Source organism: Xiphophorus maculatus, chromosome 23 (genome assembly GCF_002775205.1).
Source record: "Xiphophorus maculatus strain JP 163 A chromosome 23, X_maculatus-5.0-male, whole genome shotgun sequence".
NCBI classification, from domain to species: domain Eukaryota; kingdom Metazoa; phylum Chordata; class Actinopteri; order Cyprinodontiformes; family Poeciliidae; genus Xiphophorus; species Xiphophorus maculatus.
In genome coordinates this window covers 468,547-485,784 of record NC_036465.1, presented here as the reverse complement: position 1 = coordinate 485,784, position 17,238 = coordinate 468,547, and the positions used below count along the sequence as shown (strand labels likewise).

General features: G+C 50.5%; 1 protein-coding gene across 8 annotated transcripts in view; it reads left to right on the top strand.

Moving 5' to 3' along the window:
* Positions 1 to 454: 454 nt before the first annotated feature.
* arap3 (ArfGAP with RhoGAP domain, ankyrin repeat and PH domain 3) overlaps positions 455 to 17,238 on the top strand; it is a 26,352-nt gene continuing 9,568 nt past the window's right edge. The window contains exons 1-24 of one of the 8 annotated variants that reach the window (XM_023328356.1): positions 455 to 724; positions 1,392 to 1,546; positions 9,046 to 9,208; positions 9,279 to 10,121; positions 10,339 to 10,379; positions 10,469 to 10,548; positions 10,620 to 10,687; positions 11,010 to 11,234; positions 11,620 to 11,733; positions 11,858 to 11,927; positions 12,152 to 12,272; positions 13,270 to 13,454; positions 13,541 to 13,647; positions 13,737 to 13,936; positions 14,186 to 14,271; positions 14,359 to 14,541; positions 14,695 to 14,821; positions 15,328 to 15,432; positions 15,527 to 15,683; positions 15,783 to 15,885; positions 16,022 to 16,220; positions 16,293 to 16,356; positions 16,445 to 16,608; positions 16,677 to 16,889. In XM_023328356.1, coding sequence (XP_023184124.1) covers positions 9,114 to 9,208; positions 9,279 to 10,121; positions 10,339 to 10,379; positions 10,469 to 10,548; positions 10,620 to 10,687; positions 11,010 to 11,234; positions 11,620 to 11,733; positions 11,858 to 11,927; positions 12,152 to 12,272; positions 13,270 to 13,454; positions 13,541 to 13,647; positions 13,737 to 13,936; positions 14,186 to 14,271; positions 14,359 to 14,541; positions 14,695 to 14,821; positions 15,328 to 15,432; positions 15,527 to 15,683; positions 15,783 to 15,885; positions 16,022 to 16,220; positions 16,293 to 16,356; positions 16,445 to 16,608; positions 16,677 to 16,889 — 3,550 coding nt within the window. In that variant the 5' untranslated portion in view covers positions 455 to 724; positions 1,392 to 1,546; positions 9,046 to 9,113. Of the gene's footprint in view, positions 725 to 1,151; positions 1,547 to 2,824; positions 3,948 to 9,017; positions 9,209 to 9,278; positions 10,122 to 10,338; positions 10,380 to 10,468; positions 10,549 to 10,619; positions 10,688 to 11,009; positions 11,235 to 11,619; positions 11,734 to 11,857; positions 11,928 to 12,151; positions 12,273 to 13,269; positions 13,455 to 13,540; positions 13,648 to 13,736; positions 13,937 to 14,185; positions 14,272 to 14,358; positions 14,542 to 14,694; positions 14,822 to 15,327; positions 15,433 to 15,526; positions 15,684 to 15,782; positions 15,886 to 16,021; positions 16,221 to 16,292; positions 16,357 to 16,444; positions 16,609 to 16,676; positions 16,890 to 17,238 lie in introns of those variants that run through there. The other 7 variants (XM_023328357.1, XM_023328359.1, XM_023328355.1 and 4 more) reach the window with 7 other exon arrangements.

Sequence of the window (17,238 nt, the reverse complement as noted above, 5' to 3'; positions counted from 1 at the left end):
TGAACAACATCTAAAGCTCCATCCTTTAGCCAACAGGAAGTGACCTAATGCCCAGCAGGAAATGATTAAAGGCTTAATGTGTTGAATAAAAGAGGTTAAGAACCGAGCCTTGGAGAATCCCACATGCAGCCTCTGTTTGCTCAGATTCAGGACTCAAGTCCAACATAACTGTTTGGTTGGGTTGCCTTTAGGTAAATGTGTGTCTGTGTTCACTGACTGCAGCAGTCTTAGCTCCGCTCTTCATCAGAAACACATTTACAGCAAAACATCAATAAAAAAGCTTATAAAAAGTAAAGAATTAAATCTAAATAATGAGAATATTTGGTTGTTAAATTTCTCTGAGAATCAACAGATTAAACCCGGTGATGTTTGTTCAGAGGATCTGGTTCAACATGAGCTGTAGGAACAGCAGGGTGTCCACAGGGTGGCGCTGTGGGGAACCAGTTCTACCGGTAGAGCTGTAAGAATCCAAGATGATGATGAGGAGCAGCTCTGGCTGCTCTTCCTGCCCTGATGAGGAAAACTCCATGTGATCGTTTCCTCCGTCAGCCGCTGAGGAATGCCGCTTATTGTCTCAGCCGCTTCCTGTTTCCTGTCTGCTGGGCCAGGAGGAAACTCCACCACCATCAGCTTCTCACCGCTGAGGACAGGACGCCGCGTCCTGCAGGACTTCCTCTGCACCGGGCAGCTCAGAAACAAGCATCTGCAGCTGACCAGCTGGGAGGTAGATGACCGTCTGCTAGCACCAATTCAGATGGACAGGTTACATCAGGTCCAAACCAGGTAGAAACCAGGTTACATCAGGTCCAAACCAGGTTACATCAGGTCCAAACCAGGTAGAAACCAGGTTACATCAGGTCCAAACCAGGTTACATCAGGTCCAAACCAGGTTACATCAGGTCCAAACCAGGTTACATTAGGTCCAAACCAGGTCCAAACCAGGTTACATTAGGTCCAAACCAGGTCCAAACCAGGTTACATCAGGTCCAAACCAGGTTACACCAGGTTACATTTATAACTAATCAATATTCACATAATTAGCTGATCAAAAGTGTTTCTGTTCATTTTTCTGAGATTTCAGTCTGATTTGAACTGGGCAATAAACAAATGAAAATCATATTCTCATTTTAACATTAAACAATAATTTAAGGTCAAATTTAAATATCTTTCTATTTACTTTTATTTTAATTTATTTTATTTCATGTCTTATGACCCGGTGAAGCTATAAGCTGATATTCTGCTCCCTGCTCAGATAAATCTGATAACTGGTCTGAGTCTTACATCAGATTTATCTCAACCGGAAGCGATGCGCAGATTGGCGCCTCTTATTGTGAAAGAGACCGGAAGCTACAGCCGTTTAACATTGCCGGTAGCTGTTTTCCTCCGGTCAGAGCGGAGCTTCTCCTCCCAGAGTTCCCAGTCCGACCCAGCCCGACTCCGGGCTTTACTGGCGGATTTACCGGACCCGACACCAGCAGGGAACCTCAGAGCCGGACCAGAACCAGGAACCGGACTGGACCGGATCACAGAGCAGACCGGATCAGAGGTGAGAAAGTTAGAACCAGTTTACTGAGACTGGGAGGGAGACAGCGGACCGAACCGGTTCTGGTACTGAACACATGGGGGCAAAGCAGGGTCCAGGTTCAGTCAGAACCAGAACCAGAGCAGGTTCCAGGTCCAATCGGAACCAGAACCAGAGCAGGTAAAACCCAGATCCTGACAGGCCCGGTTCTGGAAGTCTGGAGCTTGTTGGGCTGAACGGTCCGCTGAGAACACCTGGACAGGTGAGGGCGTGGTCTCGGGTTCTGACTGCAGGTCCAGTTCTGGTTTCTGAGCCCAGATCAGTCAGAACTCCTTCAGGTGTGAGAGGAAGAAGAAGATGATGAAGAGTCAACAGGTGAACTCTGGGTTCAGGTGTTGGAATCAAACGTCCTTTACTGATTGGCTGTTGATCCGTCCTGCAGCAGTCTGTGTCGCAGCGAGTCTGGAGAAGCCTCTGACCAAAGACAGGCTGATGGAGACGTTTTTCTGAAGAATCCTTCTATGCATCGTCACTTCCAGAGGTTCCACAGTCAGAACCAAACAGAACCAGAACCAGCCTTCTTTATCAGGTTGTTGAGCCTGTTCAGGTTCTGGTTCTGGTTCTGCTCTCAGCAGACTGATAGAGCATCTGCAGCGTCTCGTCTCGTCTGGTTCTGTGGGTTTACTCCAGAATCTGTTGAGGTTCTGATGAGCTCCATCTCTCCTGAAGAGAACCTTCCAGGTCCTCCATTCAGGTCAGTCTGTGGTTCTGATCCAGGATCTGGGATCTATTTGTTGGATTAGTTCTGGAAGCTGCAAGTCCAACTTAACTGACTGGAAGGACTGGAGCAGAACCAGAACCAAAACCTCCAGACTGCTTCCATCACCGGATCAATGGTCCGATCGGCCAATCAGATCAGCAGAACCGCCGATCACATGACTCAACTGGAGGCCGATGGAGGAACCGGACCCAGCAGCTCCAGAACCAGAGGAACCAGTCTGCAGCCGGGCTGTTCTGGCCCAGTCCTCCCAGTCCTCCCAGTGTGTGTCTCCAGTCGGTCAGGAACAATCGGCGCTCTGTTCTCGGTGGAACAGCGTCTCCGTTGTTCTGTCCTCTGAGCCTCGCTGGAGCGCCAGCTGAAGCCACAACCAGTTCACTGCTCCCAGTACTCCCAGTATATATATATATATATATATATATATATATATATATATATATATATATATATATATATATATATACCCGGAGCCCCACACCTGGACATCTCTAAGAGGGCGGAGTCAGAGAAACACCTGGAGGTGAGGAGGTTCTGAAACGGTTCTGTAGACCGGCTGGTTGTGGATCCAGAAGGTTCTGCCGTTCCGGGTCAGAGGCCTCAGAACCGGACCAGCCGGCTCTGATCCCGACTGGACTTTTCCAGGAATCCTGGGAATTCAGACGGTGATAACTCTGCGGTTCTGATCCGATCGGGGTTTCCTGCTTAGAGGACGTCCTGACCCGGCCCGGATGCATCCTGCGTTTGGTTCTGCTGCAGATTTACGGATCCCAGATAAGCAACGGGGGCCGGAATGCTGTTCCTGAAGCGGGCCGGATCAAGCCAGGCCGTGTTCGTCTCTCAGAACCGACTGGACCCTTTGTGGATTCACACCCTAACCCAACAACTAGTCGCCTCCGCCCATCCCAGAGGATGAACTTTGACCTTCTCATTAGAGGGTTTTCCAGCCTGTTGACGTCAGGCTGCAGCATCTTAACGCGATCTCAGTCTGGACTTTGACTAGGCCACTGAACTACCTTCATATGTAGAGCTGCTGGTGTTTTGGATCTGCTGCAGAGTACAGAATCACCTTCAAGGTTCCATCGGTTCTGGAAAGTTGTCCTGGTTCTGGTTCTACAGCCAAGCAGGGAGGAAAACCCTAATCAAAGTCAGTCCACGCTTCCTGCAGGCTGTTATGGGGTCAAAGGTCATTGTTTCGGTACCTTAAGCCCAGATCACACTACCCTGATTTTCCCCTTAAGACAATCTGAGGACATTCGACGTTCCAAGATTGTCTCTCGCGATAACCGACCATCCTGCCTGTGGTGCTGCCGCTCCGATCCAACATGTTGGCAGGTTTTCCCTGACTGGGAGCGTTAACGCAGCCTGCTGAATGCGACAGGTAGCCAATCAGAACGGTGACGTGAGAACGGAGGGGAATCCCAAACATGGCGCAGCCGAGAGTCCGAGACATCAGAGATGATATGTGGAAACATCATGAATGTTTATTCAGCATTTCGTACAGAAATGACCAGCAGAGGAACTGGAGGGAAACTGGTAGAGCAGTTGATGAACCCGCTAACTTTTCATCATTAACGTGACATAAAGGTTATAAAGAGAAGGTTGTTCATCCAGTCAGGACTTTACGTCATGAATCCACATGCACTGCAGGTAGTAAAACTTTGATTAATGCTGGTTTTAAAACTAGTTAACTGGACTTGTAGCCATTATTTTGTGCCCATTGTTCTCAATGTAATTTTAAACATTAACATGGGAAATACTAATTAACTGATGAAGGTTAAAGAAACGACAAAACAGAAAACAATCTAAACACATAAATGGTGACGTTGGAAAAACAAACTCACCTCCACATCACAGTGCAGCAAATAAAGCCCCGTCCTTTTCTTTTTGTTACATCTTTTAAGATAAGCTCACAAACTATCTGTTGCTTCTACTAAACCGTGTTGGTTTACTCTAAATTCACGTCTGTTTGGGGTTTTACGGGACTTCCTGTCTGGAATCTGAATGTCGGTGAGAGAAATCAGTTCATGTGGTGTGTTGCTCTTGCCTTGTGGCTGGACACACGGCCGGTCCGACCCGGTCCGACCCGATACACCTACGGTTTATTGTCTGCTAGTGTCTCAGGTTTGGAAAATTGTAAAATCGTGTGGTGTGAACTGGGCTGTAGTCTGTGTTGTTTTGGCAGCTGTTTACGTTCCACCCTCAGTGGCTGCCGATGATGCATGTGATGTCATCAGCTCTGTTGTTGCTAGGATACAGACACAACACTCCAACGCATTTGTGGCAATATCTGGTGATTTTAATCAGGCCTCTCAACTTTTCACCAGTTTGTCGGCTGCTCCACCAGAGAAAACGATGCTAAGGATGCTAACGTCTCCAAACCAAAACCTCCTCTGGGGAGATGGGACCATGATCTGGTTCCTCTCTGCTCTGAATATGAATCTCTGGTGAAGAGACGACCTGCTGGGAAGATGGCTGCTATGAAATGGTGACAGGGAGCAGAAGAGGCCCGGCAGGCTGGTTTGAAGCAACTGATTGGATCGCTCTCTGCCAGCCTCGTGGAGATGACATCAGTGCTGTGATTTCAGTGACTGACAATATAAACTGTGTGGAGGATCAGATTGACCTTTGGCCATTTGTCTGTATTTGGAGTTTCAGTCCATCAATCTGAATTTTGAACCTTGGTTCTGATCCGATCCTTCCCGTCTTCCAGCTGCGTTTGGATCTGGAAGTTGGATGGGAGTGGCGTATCCTCCCGCTGTGTTTCCTCGTTCTGCGGCTCTCACCAACTTCCTGCCTCACTTCTTGAGTATTCTCACCAACACGGCACTCCAGCTGCTCTTGGGTTCGACCCGGAGCCTGGACCGGGTCAGAACCTGGCAGTAAAAGTTGTGTGTCTGGGCCTGAAGCGGCGCTGACTCAGCCCGTCCTGTGAGCGTCTGACTAACAGGGAGAGAAGCTGCTACAGACTTCCTCTACTCCTCTTTTAGACCACAACCTCCTGTCCGATGCCAGGGTTCTGCTCCAGTTCTGCCAGGCCAGACGGGTCAGATGTGGGGCTCTGAGCCTGGGTTTGGTTCTAGCTGAGCCCATTGACCCGGTACTGGGAGAAGGAACCAGTGTCTGGAATGATCCACATGCTGAAAACCACTTCCTGTTCACCTATGCTGGTGAGTTTCTGAGAAACCGGCAAAGGTCCGGGTTCTGGCTGACCTGGATCTGTGTTCTGGCCCGGTTCTGGCTGGTCTGGGATCGGAGCAGCTGCTGCGGTCTGGATGAAGGAAAGGTTGAGAGGAGGAAGTGGCAGTGACTCACTTCCTGCTGGGCTTTGTCTTCTCGCTGGACGCAGCTGACCTCGCTCTGCGGATATTTTTGTTCTCATTGTTCTCAGGATCTCTTTTCTGCTGTTGCTCTCGGGTCCTCTGACCCAGAAGGTTCTGATGCAGGAGCAGGTTCTAGGTCAGAACCTGCTGATGGAGAGCTGAACTGGTTCTGATCAGGCAGAGATTCTACAGTTTTGGGCCGAGACGTTTCCTCTTTACAGACTCGGACCTGCAGCGAGACCTGGTTCTGACTAAAACTGTTTATGGATCCGTTGCATGTTTTTGTTTACATCTGGACATTTTGTGAATGCGCACAAAGCCGAGGGCGAGGAGACGATTCTTTTACAATCCGGTTGACTAAGAGAAAGCTGGAGATGTTGGTATGATTAATTCAGTACAGAATTAATTCCCTTCGCCACAGCAAAGGAAAAATAAACCACTCGACTTCGCTGGGTATTCTAACTTTTTCTTGCTCTTTGTGTTGGCTACGCTATACGCAGACCCGTTGCCATGGCAACTGACTGATAACAGCTCTACTAGTTTCAAGATTCCCCACCAAAAACACTCAAACATTTTCAACACAAAGAACAGAAAATTCAGTCCGTTTTCATTTTCAATGTTTATTTTGTAATTATTACTGAGTGATCGCTGCGCTAGATTAGCCACCGCTACTATTAGCGGATCCAGCAGTGGTTGATTAGCTCATTTAAACACCTGATTATCTGTCAGAGTTGGTGTTAAATCACATATTTTTATTTTTACTGAACTGTAACTGAATTCTGCAGCACATCCACATGTTAAGGTTGTCACAGGTGAGCTAGCATAATTGACCTACTTCCCTCTCCCTTGCTATTTTTTTAAACTTCTTCCTCACCTTGTTATCTAGTTATAGTGTAACAAAGCCCTGTTACCTATTTTCTTTTATATATCGGACGCATAAATATTCAACGTGTTGTAATGACAACTGAACAGCTACAACTGATGCCAGCAGCTTTTTGCCCTTCAGCAGGAAGGGATCTACCGCGTGACGCCACACTTTTCAGATCTCTGGTTGCATAAATGATTTTCCTTCCACTACAAAGTTCTGCTTAACCTCTTATCAGTCGGTCAGAAAAACCCAACAGAACCTGACCTGAGTGCACTCTGGTACCAGTGGTGCTGAGCCCGATGGACCTGCAGGAAGCTGGAGGTTCTGCTAAGTTCTGCTAGGCTCGTGTGGAAATAGGCGGATAGGGGAGTCTGAAACTAATCACAAAATCAGCACCATTTACAATTCCAAACCCCTTTTGCTGCTATATTACTGAATAAATGATACTAATATATTAATAAATATTAAAATATTTACAGTTTTTACATTTGTAGATTTTAATCTGGTCTTCAGGATCTGATTAGTGTTTTTCTATCCGTGCATCTTTCCAGAGTTTCTCTGATTATTCATGGAGATTCTTCAGGAATTTGGACTGTGGACGCTGACATTAGCTTTAGCTACATCTTAGCATCCAGATGCTGTATATAGGCTGATATCGGCCTATCAACCTTCTGATAAGTTATCAGAAAATGATTAACTTCAGACATTTAAAGCATTTGCTTCTGATAGGCTAACACCCAGTGATGTCAGTATCGAAACCACTTTGCGTTACTATTTTCTGTTGTAATTTAATTTGATTTGCTCTATGAATCTTGATTAGCGACCGCCGTTTCCGTGCGACAGTATCCGCAGCGACACAAACAAACGATGGAGAGAGATGCGCATTTTGTTGCTGGAAAAACAGGAACTATTTTGAGTTTCTGTCGCCAAGTCCGATTATTATAAGCACCTTTGGGCTTGTTTTTTCTAAAGTCGCTTGCTAATTTAATGAGTCGCGGTTTTGGGCTTGGAAATAAGCAGACAGAAACCCCAGAATGTGTCTGACGTCCAGGTAGTTTTAGTCCGACTCTCCTTGTCCATCATTTCCCAGATGATCCGTCCCGCTGCATCTTTGTTAATGTCAAGTTAATATATAGCCTGTGAACGACGTCGCGCTTCGCGCTGCGCTCCAGAAAACATGGAGACTAAGATGAGCAGCGCAATAAACGTGAAAACAGCCACGAATGATCGAGTCCGTAATGCTGTGCAACTAAACGCCATTATAATCATTAATATTAAGATAAGTGTCACAAATCTGTGCAGGAGCCATCTGAGTTGTGGAGTCGTGGGAGGTTTGCTGCGCTGCGACAGCAAACACAGGGCCGTAACGCAGAACCTGGAGGCTGGGGCAGGGAGGGGGGGAAATCAAATCCTACTTAGTTTTCCAGATAATAGTGCAACACAGAAAAACAGGCTAAAATGACTAAAGTTGTTTTGTACTGTTGTAACCGTTAAACAGGCTCCCTTCAGTTCAACCTTAGAAATGGAGACATTGTTGATGTTACCGTTATGAAATAACTTGAAGCTAAATATTGGCCAAGCTCAACGTAATTTTCACAGCGTTGTTGTTGGCAGCTGCTGAAAGTAACTAAAAAAGTTACTTTTAGTGTAACTGAGTTACTTTCCAAATCAAGTAATCAGTAATCCAAGTTACTTTTTCAAGGAGTAATCAGTAATCCGATTAAAGTTACTTTTCAAAGTAACTATGCCATCACTGGTAACACACAACAGCCTTTTCCAGCATCCAATCAGATCAATTGAAGTAGAAATTAACGAGAGAAGCCGCTTCCATCCAGCTGTTATCTGTGCATCAGATTTACGGTCGTACCAGAAACATGCAAACACAAAGGTTCCATCTCGGGACGACTGGATAGAAAAAAACAACGAAAAACAACAATTAAATCGTTGAAGTTGCTAAAATCTATTAAATTAATTAATTCAATTTAATGGTTAAAGAAGTTCTACAGAACAAAGTGACGGAAGGTTCTGCCTCAGCCGGGTCCGATCCGGCCTGTCTGTCTCTGAGCAATCACATCCTACAGCCCACACACACACACACACACACACCCTCGCCGGATGCAGGGAGTGCCCCTGAGGATGTAGCTCTGAGCTGCAGGGCGGGTCGCTAACAAAGGAAGACCTGTGCCTGTGTTGGTTCTGGTTCTGGTGAGGAACTGGGCCGCTCCTGGAGCTGGAATGTCCTGAGGTCATGTTACTTCCTGTTGGGTGGAATGTTTTAGGGTTCAGACCCTGCTCTTGCTCCACAGAGGTCAAAGGTCGGCTGTGTCTGGAGTTTCTGTGACCGACCAAAACAAATGTTAGAAGAACTGGGGAAAAATCTGAAAAGTGTGGTGTGCTTTTAAAATCCAGTCTCTTTACTCTGAATGAAATTCACTGCAAAAAAATGACTTCAGGATCCTCCAAAACCAGAACCTAGGTCCAGATGTTCTGGTTCTGGTCTGAGATTTTCCTGTTGGTTCTGGTTCCCAGGGTAACGGGTCGGTTCTGTCTCCCTCAGATGAGCAGCTGCCGTCCGGCCCGGCTGTAGGTCCGTGATGGCCGCAGAGCTTCCTGCTGGCGGAGGAGATGAAGCCCGGTCCAGACTCCATGCTGGTCACCATGGCAACGCTGGACGGAAGCTCAGCGGTTGAAACCTTCCTGGCCTCCATCCACCTGGACAGGTGAGGCCGCCGCCATGTGGCATCCTTTGACCCTTAGACACCGTCTGACCTTCAGCGCGACTCCCTGCAGGTACCTGGACACCTTCCGCCGAGCTGGCCTGCTGTTGGCCAGAGACTGCGCCCACCTGGACCATGACGCTCTGGTCAGTCTGGGCGTAGCCGCCACGGGACACAGGAAGAGGATCCTGCGCCTGGTCAGCCTCATCCAGCGGAGGGAGGCCCAACGAGCCAATCAGAGCGCAGGTCTCCCATGTGACCCGTCGCAGGAAGGAAGCATCGCCACGTCGCGCCGCCGAGCGCTCGCACCAGGAAGCGCAGCCAGCCTGGACCGCAGGAACGGCCCGGCCATGAAACCCGTCCCCAAACCCAGAACCGTCTTCAACCGCCGCAGGACGGCGCCGGTCCAATTCAGCACTGCACCGGACGTGGCGGCGCCAGCGGACCGGAGGCTTTCCCAGGAATCCATCTGCTTCACTGTGCTGGAAGGTCTGACCTCACAGGCCATGCCCACCTCACAGGCCACGCCCACAGACGGCCGCAGACCCAGCCAGGTGGGCAGAACCCGGCCCGGCCGCAGCCTCTCTCTGTCCGACGCAGCCGGGTCGGTACCGCCCGTCCCGCCAAGGTTGAGCCGCGGCCCCGCCGCCTCCCTGACTCCGCCCCCCTCCTCCGCAGAGAGGCAACCGCTATCGTCTCTTCCGGGCCGACCAGGAAGTTTGGACGGTACCAGACTCTCTGGGTCGTCGGGTTCTCCCGGAGGGGGGAGCATGGAGATGGTCTCCAACGAGATCTACTGGGGCACCAATCCCAGCTCTGCTGCCCCCAGTGGAGGGAGGAGTTACTGCAGCCAACAGGCAGCTCCGCCGACACCGCCCAGAAATCCGGACCAGAACCAGAACTTGGACAGGAACAGGTGGGTCTCCAGGATCCATGCTTGTTACATGAGGGTGTCGGTGAGGTCAGACACTGACGTTGGATGTGGTTGAGGTTGGAATATTTGACCAAATGCTTAAACATGATTTTTATTTTCATCATTTTGACGTTTGAACAGCAACAAAGTTTTAAAACAAAACCATTCATGGAGGCACAGAAACGACTGTAGTAACAACAGTGATTATTTGGGTTTTCAGTGGCAGCACTTTGAGCAACAACTCCTCAGGATCCGCCAGAGGTCAGTCTGGGTTCTGGTGGTTCTGAAACTTTTGGATCACAGCAGAACCAGAACCTGACCCAGTCCAATCTTTGTCTTCTGACTTCCAGCCTCCACAGACGACCCAGAGGAGATCAGTCCGTACTGCGAGGCCGTTTTCCAGAGCCGGAGGTCGCCGACCGCCTCTGAGGTGAGACGCCAAGCCCCGCCCCCACCCCGCCCCTGCCTCACCGTGTGCTGACCGACCGGTTTGTTCTGCAGAGCGACCGGAGCCGATCCGACGGCACAGAAGCCCGGGCAGAGGAGGGGAGAGCCGCCGAGGATCATGGGTAAAGCTGAACAAACCAGAACCAGGAACAGGTTCTGCTGGACCACCAGAACTGGGAATGTTTGGGATTTAGCTCCTTTCAGTCAGTCAGAGAATTGGGTCATCTGCAGGGATTCCTAATCCAGGTCCAGTTTACCAGAACCTTCTCAGAACCACAGCCCTAAAGTTCTCCAGTCAGCAGATCTGTCTTTCCTCCAGATCAGGACTGAATAAACCGGGTCCATTTATCAGATCAGGTTCTGAACCAGAGAGAAGCCGGGTTTATGGTTCTGAATACTGATCCGGGTCAGAACCAGATCACCAAACTCTGTTTCCACCTCCAGGAGCCACAAGTTCTCCTGGACGGAGCGGCTGTCGCAGGCGTTTCTCTCCGGAGACGCTCCGGGTTTCAGCGCCGTGGGCGAAGCTCCGCCCCCTCTCCGCTGCTCCTCCTTCCCTCCCGAGGCGGACGACGACCTCACCATCTCGCCCTACGCCAGCTACGCCTCCCTGACCGAGAGAGCCCCGCCCATCATCAGCGGCTGCCTGGACAAACTGTCGCCACAGGGGTGCGTTTGATTTATACAAAGGGACAACTGGGAGGTGCTTCATACATAATATGTGTCCAGATTTGATCCGACACCAAAATAATTCATCTGGGGTAAATATTGGCACACTTTACGGCCATCTTGAATTTTTCATTAGCTAGCGTTCTTGCTGAAAATGTGCCATATAGATAAAATAACTTTACCAAAGCTTGTGTCCGCATGCGAAAGGTTTCGCTGAAATATTACATTTTCTGAACTCTTTCTGTAATCGTCTCCATGCCAACACAGAGGCGCGTTTGATTTCCATACCTGCTCAAACTGGGCTTTGTTTTTCTCACCTGGCTTCACAGGTTTCTGTGTGTGTGTGTGTGTGTGTGTGTGTGTGTGTGTGTGTGTGTGTGTTCAGGGGTCGGAGGTCATCGGTGGGTGTTGTGCTGCGTCTCCTCCTCTTTGCTCCTCCCTGTGTCTCCTCCTGCCTGTGGAGCTGCCTCTCCTCTTCCTCCTCTTCCTCCTCTGCTGGGTGTGTCTGTCCTCTTCAGGCTGAGGGCGGGGCGGGGCGGGGTGGGTGCGCTGCGTTTGAATCGGAACCAGAGGTCGTGTCGGGTTTGGGTCGGCCTGTTAATCCAGATGTTTCTTTGTTTCAGGAATTATGTTTTCCAGAAACGTTTTGTGAAGTTTGACGGGAAAAATCTGATGTACTTCGGCAGTGAGAAGGTAGGAATCCCTGTCCGGTTCAGATCAACATCACCGGGTCAAACCGGGTCATTTTGGGTCGGTCTGACCAAAGGAGGAACACAGAACCCTTCCAGAAAATAAAATATAACAAATAAGTCAACAGACAAAAAGAAGAACCGTTTGGTTCAGGAAATCTCCTGCCATCAGCTCTCCAGCTGCTTCAGGTGTTTGACCTTTGACTTCTCCCCTCTGTGTTCTTTCAGGATGTTTACCCTAAAGGAGTGATCCCATTGGCTGCCATCCAGATGGCCCGCCCAGCCAAAGACAACAAGTTTGAGATCGTGACGAGTCACCGGATCTTCGTGTTTCGGACCGAAAACGAAAGTGAGACTCGCAGACAGGAAGTTAATGATTCTGCTTCCTGCTGAAGGTCCATTTACAGCCACAAGTTTTCATGCACCTTGTCCGGTTTAAACTGACATAATTGATCTAAATCTATCCATGAGTCATGTGTCCATCTGACTGTCAGGCAACTTTGGGGAAACTTTTAAAAGTTTCTAAAAAGAACAAAAAGGTGAACTTCTGGTGTTTCCGTCTGCTGGTTACAGAGCGTGATGTCATCCGATGCTACTACTTCCTGTAAGTAGAGGTTGCTAGCTAGCATAGTTTCCACTGTGGTTCCTCTATTAAGGTGGAGACCCACCAGTAGATGGCAGCATTCGCTTCGTCATACTTTTCCTGAAAATGTGTTTCCACCTCACCTTTAGTGAATTAATAGTTCTTATGTGATGTCACACATCCAGGAACTTTATAGCTGACAGCCATCTTGGTAGGTATCCATAGCTGTCATGACAGTTGCTATTAAGTTGCTATGGAAACAGGAAATAAGCCACATTCTGTGTCTCATACAGGTCCATCCCGAAGCATTTTGTTAATTTCTCTTCATTAGTTAAGAGAGTCGATGTATTTTCTTTTTGTTGGTCTGGAGGCCATGATTCAGGTGCGCTCTGAGTTTACCTACCAAGATGGTGGATCACAGTGGCGTGGATCACTTCCACTTAGTGGGAGCTATCTATAAATCTATCCATCTATGTGTGGATAAATATGTATATATAAAATTTATATGGTCAAAAAAAACCTGAAACGAGTTTTGTTTTCAAAATGTTTCACTTTCAAACGTGGTGGTGGCAGCATGATGCTGTGGGGGTGCTCTACACGGTGAATGTTTTAAAAGAACTGTCCAAATGAATCATAAGAACCAAATTCAGACTGAAACTAAAACCGAACCGTTTGGGGGCGGAGTTTAAAAACCTAAGAGCTCAGTTCCTTCCTGTTTCTGCTGTTGCCATGGTGACGACTGCTTCCTGCTGTGCCATGGCAGCACTTAGGCGGCGTTGGGTGGCCACCCTGCAGGAACACGTCCGGGACCACCAGGTGTTTGGGCGGCGCCGCTTCGGACCCGGATCACACTGCCAGAAACACGGCGCCCTGGAGCTCAAAGGAACCAAGTCCAGAGTTTACGCCGCCATCAACACCGACCAGATCTGGCTCCACAAGAGCGAGCAGGTGAGCCGACCTGCCGGCAGGTGAGGAAGGGGTCAAAGGTGACAGGAATTGACACAGTGGTGTTCTGGTCCGGTCTCTGTCCGCAGTGCTTCAGGAACGGGATCGGCATCACCGTCATCGAGGCCCGCGGAGCAACAATCCGGGACGGGAAACACCGGAGCTTCGACCTCATCACGCCGTATAAAACCTTCAGGTAGGCCCTGCCCCTCCAGGTAGATCCCCTCCCCAGGTGAGGTTCTGGTGACCCGGTTCACATCAGACCCTTCCTCCCTCTCTCTCCAGCTTCACGGCCGAGTCGGACCGCGACAAGCGGGACTGGATGGAGGCGCTGCAGGAAGCCATCGCCGAGACGCTGTCGGACTACGAGGTCGCCGAGAAGATCTGGTCCAACCGGTCCAACCGGACCTGCGCTGACTGCAAGGCCCAGAACCCGGACTGGGCCTCCATCAACCTGTGTGTGGTCATCTGTAAGAACTGTGCAGGTAGGCCCAGTAGAGCAACTTCTGGGTCAGAACCGATCTGACGGTCAGTAGCCGGTCCAGAGTATCCGGCGGTTACTTCTCCTGTTTTAGGGTCAAAGGTCACGTTATGGAAAAACATGGAAGTCTTTGTCAAGGTCTTTGAAGATAGAAAGACGTACTGTGTGTGTGTGTGTGTGTGTGTGTGTGTGTGTGTGTGTGTGTGTGTGTGTGTGTGTGTGTGTGTGTGTGTGTGTGTGTGTGTGTGTGCAGGGCAGCATAGAGGTCTGGGGACGATGGTCTCTAAGGTTCAGAGTCTGAAACTCGACACCAGCGTCTGGAGCAACGAGATTGTTCAGGTGAGCCTCCATCATCCGTCTAGGTGGGGTTGCAGGTTCTGATCCGCTGGAGGAAGTTCTGACGCGGTGTGTGTGTGTGTGTGTCAGCTGTTCATCATGCTGGGGAACGACCGGGCCAATGACTTCTGGGCGGCGCGCCTCCCTGTGTCCGAGGAGCTGGACCGTGACGCATCGCCTGAGCAGCGGCGGGATTTCATCACTCAGAAGTACAGAGAGGGCCGGTTCCGCCGGGTCCACCCGGCGTTCAGCGGCCAGGAGGAGCTGCTGAAGGTCAGCCTGGAGGGGTTTCCCTGTCACATCTGCAGGGAGGCTGCTTCATTATCAGACTGATGAGCTTTAACATGTTTCTGGGTTTGTGACCCGCTCAGCTGGCAGCCGTTTGTCCCGCGGCAGTGAACGCCTCGTTCTCCGTGTGTCCCGCAGGTCCTCTGCTCCGCCGTCTCTGAGCAGACGCTCCTGAAAACTGTCACTCAGATTTTCTTGGAGGCGGCCCGGCTCGCCGGCGACCCGGACGACCTCCAGCAGCGGCGGCAGCAGCTGAGCTCTGCAGGTGAAGCTCCTGGTGCCATGAGGTCGGTCAGAGCAGAACCGCTCGTTAAAATCAAGAGGAAACTTTAAAACTGATTACAGAAGATCTTAAAAATCAGTCACAGGATGCAAACAAAACATTTTTAAACTCAACAAATAAACAGTTAATGATGGTTACTAATGTTACTGACAATTAATGAAGGTTACTGACAAACAGTTACAAACAGTTCCTAATGTTTACTAGCGGTTCCTGATGGTAGCTAGCGGTTACTAAGTTACCAGAGGTTATAAACTTGCAGCACCAGCTGCTCAGTAGATGTGGTTTAGCCAGTCTGACCGTTGGGGCCGATCCTCCTGAAGGAGTTGGTCAGACACAGAGAGTTTAGCTCTCCAACCCGCTGACTGCAGGGCGCCCCCTAGCTGCAGCAGGGAGCGTCACACCATGGAGAGGCTGCGTGGCTCTGGTCCAATCAGGGACCGGACGATGGAACAGGAAATGACTGAACGGCCGTCTGGCTCTGGTTGCAGATCCCAGCGTGTACGATGAGATCATGCAGCCCGTCCTTCACTCCGGCTTCCTCTACAAGGCGTCTTCGCTCAGCAGGGGGACGCTGTCCAGGAAAACCCGGGAAGGTCGGACAACTCCTGAAGAACGAACCGCCAAGCGACCAGACCGGTCTGGGCCGTGTTCTGCTGCGGCAACAAACCCAATCTGTTCTCCTTTCAGACTTCCAGAAGTTCTGGTGCTCCGTGGACCGGTCCCTGGTTCTGTACGAGTCGGACCACTCGGCCGAACCGTGCCTGCAGATCGACGCGAAGGACATTGTGTGTCTGGGAGTCGGCCGACCCGATTCCGCCAGCAACAACAATGGCTTCATCGACAGGTCGGTGTTCAGCTCCACGCCGCCCCCTGCAGGGCTCCGTCTGAACACAACGGTTCTGCTTGGTCCGATCCTGACGGTTCTACTCGGTCCATCCTGCAGGTTCCGCTACACCTTTGAGTTGTACGTGGCGTCGGAGAAGCTGTTCCTGTTCGGGTTAGAGACGGCCGACGAGCTGCACAGCTGGACCAAAGCCATCGGACAGGTCTGACCCGCCTCACGTCTTGGTTTTGGTTCTGTTCGGATCCACAGAAACCAGAACAAACGTATCTGATCAGATCCTGTAAGTCTGTGAGAAAAATAAGGAGAATAAGTGGATTCTGTTCCGCTGTGGTCGGCAGGCCGCCACACCGCTCAGCTGTCACTGCCTGCTGACCCGGGAGTTTGAGCGTGTCGGGCTGCTGCGGTACCGGGCCATGTTGGACCCGCAGCAGTGGAAAGAGGCCTACTTCGTCCTGCAGAAGTCCAACCTGTTCGTCTGTCCCCGGACCGACGGCGCGGCCGAGGACATCGTCAACCTGAACCGGCTGCAGGAACTGAGTCAGTGTCCCGGTCCGGGTCCTGGTCTGGGTTCTGGTTCTAGTGGTTTCAGTGTCTGTGTTTGTGTTGAAGGTATCACCTCGGAGAGTGAGAATCAGGAGAAGAAAGACATCCTGGTTCTGGTGGAGAAGGGAAGGTGAGACAAGGTGCAATCCGGCTCCACCGTGTCTTACCGGTTCTGTTCAGGTTCTGTTCGGGTTCATCTCCAGTTCTGTTCTGGTCAGGACTCTACACCTGCAGGGTGTGTGTCGCTCCGACTTCTCGCTGTGGCTCTTGGACATCCGGCAGGCGGCAGGCGGGAAAGGGAACGCGCTGCGGGAGCAGCAGATGAGCCGCAACGACATTCCCATCATCGTGGACAGCTGCATCGCCTTCATCACGCAGTACGGTGAGCAGAACCGCTCCGGACCCGGCCGGCTACAGAACCTCTCGGCTCACGGTTCTGGTTCCCTGCAGGTCTGGGCCATGAAGGGATCTACAGGAAGAACGGAGCCAAATCCAGGATCCGGCTGCTGATGGACGAGTTCCGGAAAGACGCCCGGAACGTCAAACTGCGGATCGGCGACCACTTCATTGAAGATGTGACGGACGTTCTGAAGAGGTTCTTCAGAGAGATCGACGACCCGATCTTCATGGCCGAACTGCACCCGCTGTGGCAGGAGGCAGCCAGTGAGTCCTGCTCCGTGCAGAACACTCCTCTAGGGGGCGCCGATTGTAAACAGCTGAAAAGTTACCGGGTTTATCAACTGCAGTAACAATTTCGCTCCAACTCCTCCTCTTGTCATTTCTATATTCTTTGCATGTTGAATAAACATTAATGTTGTTTCCACATATCATCTCCAATGTCCGCTGGACTTCGGGTTGCGCCGTATCAGCTGTTCGGGATTCCCCTCCGTAATTTCCCCTCAGAAAACACGGAGGAGAATCCTGGCTTTCTGATTGGCTGCCTGTCACATTCAACAGGCTGGTTAAGCTCCCAGTCGGGGAAAACCCTGATTTAGATCGGAGCGGCAACGAC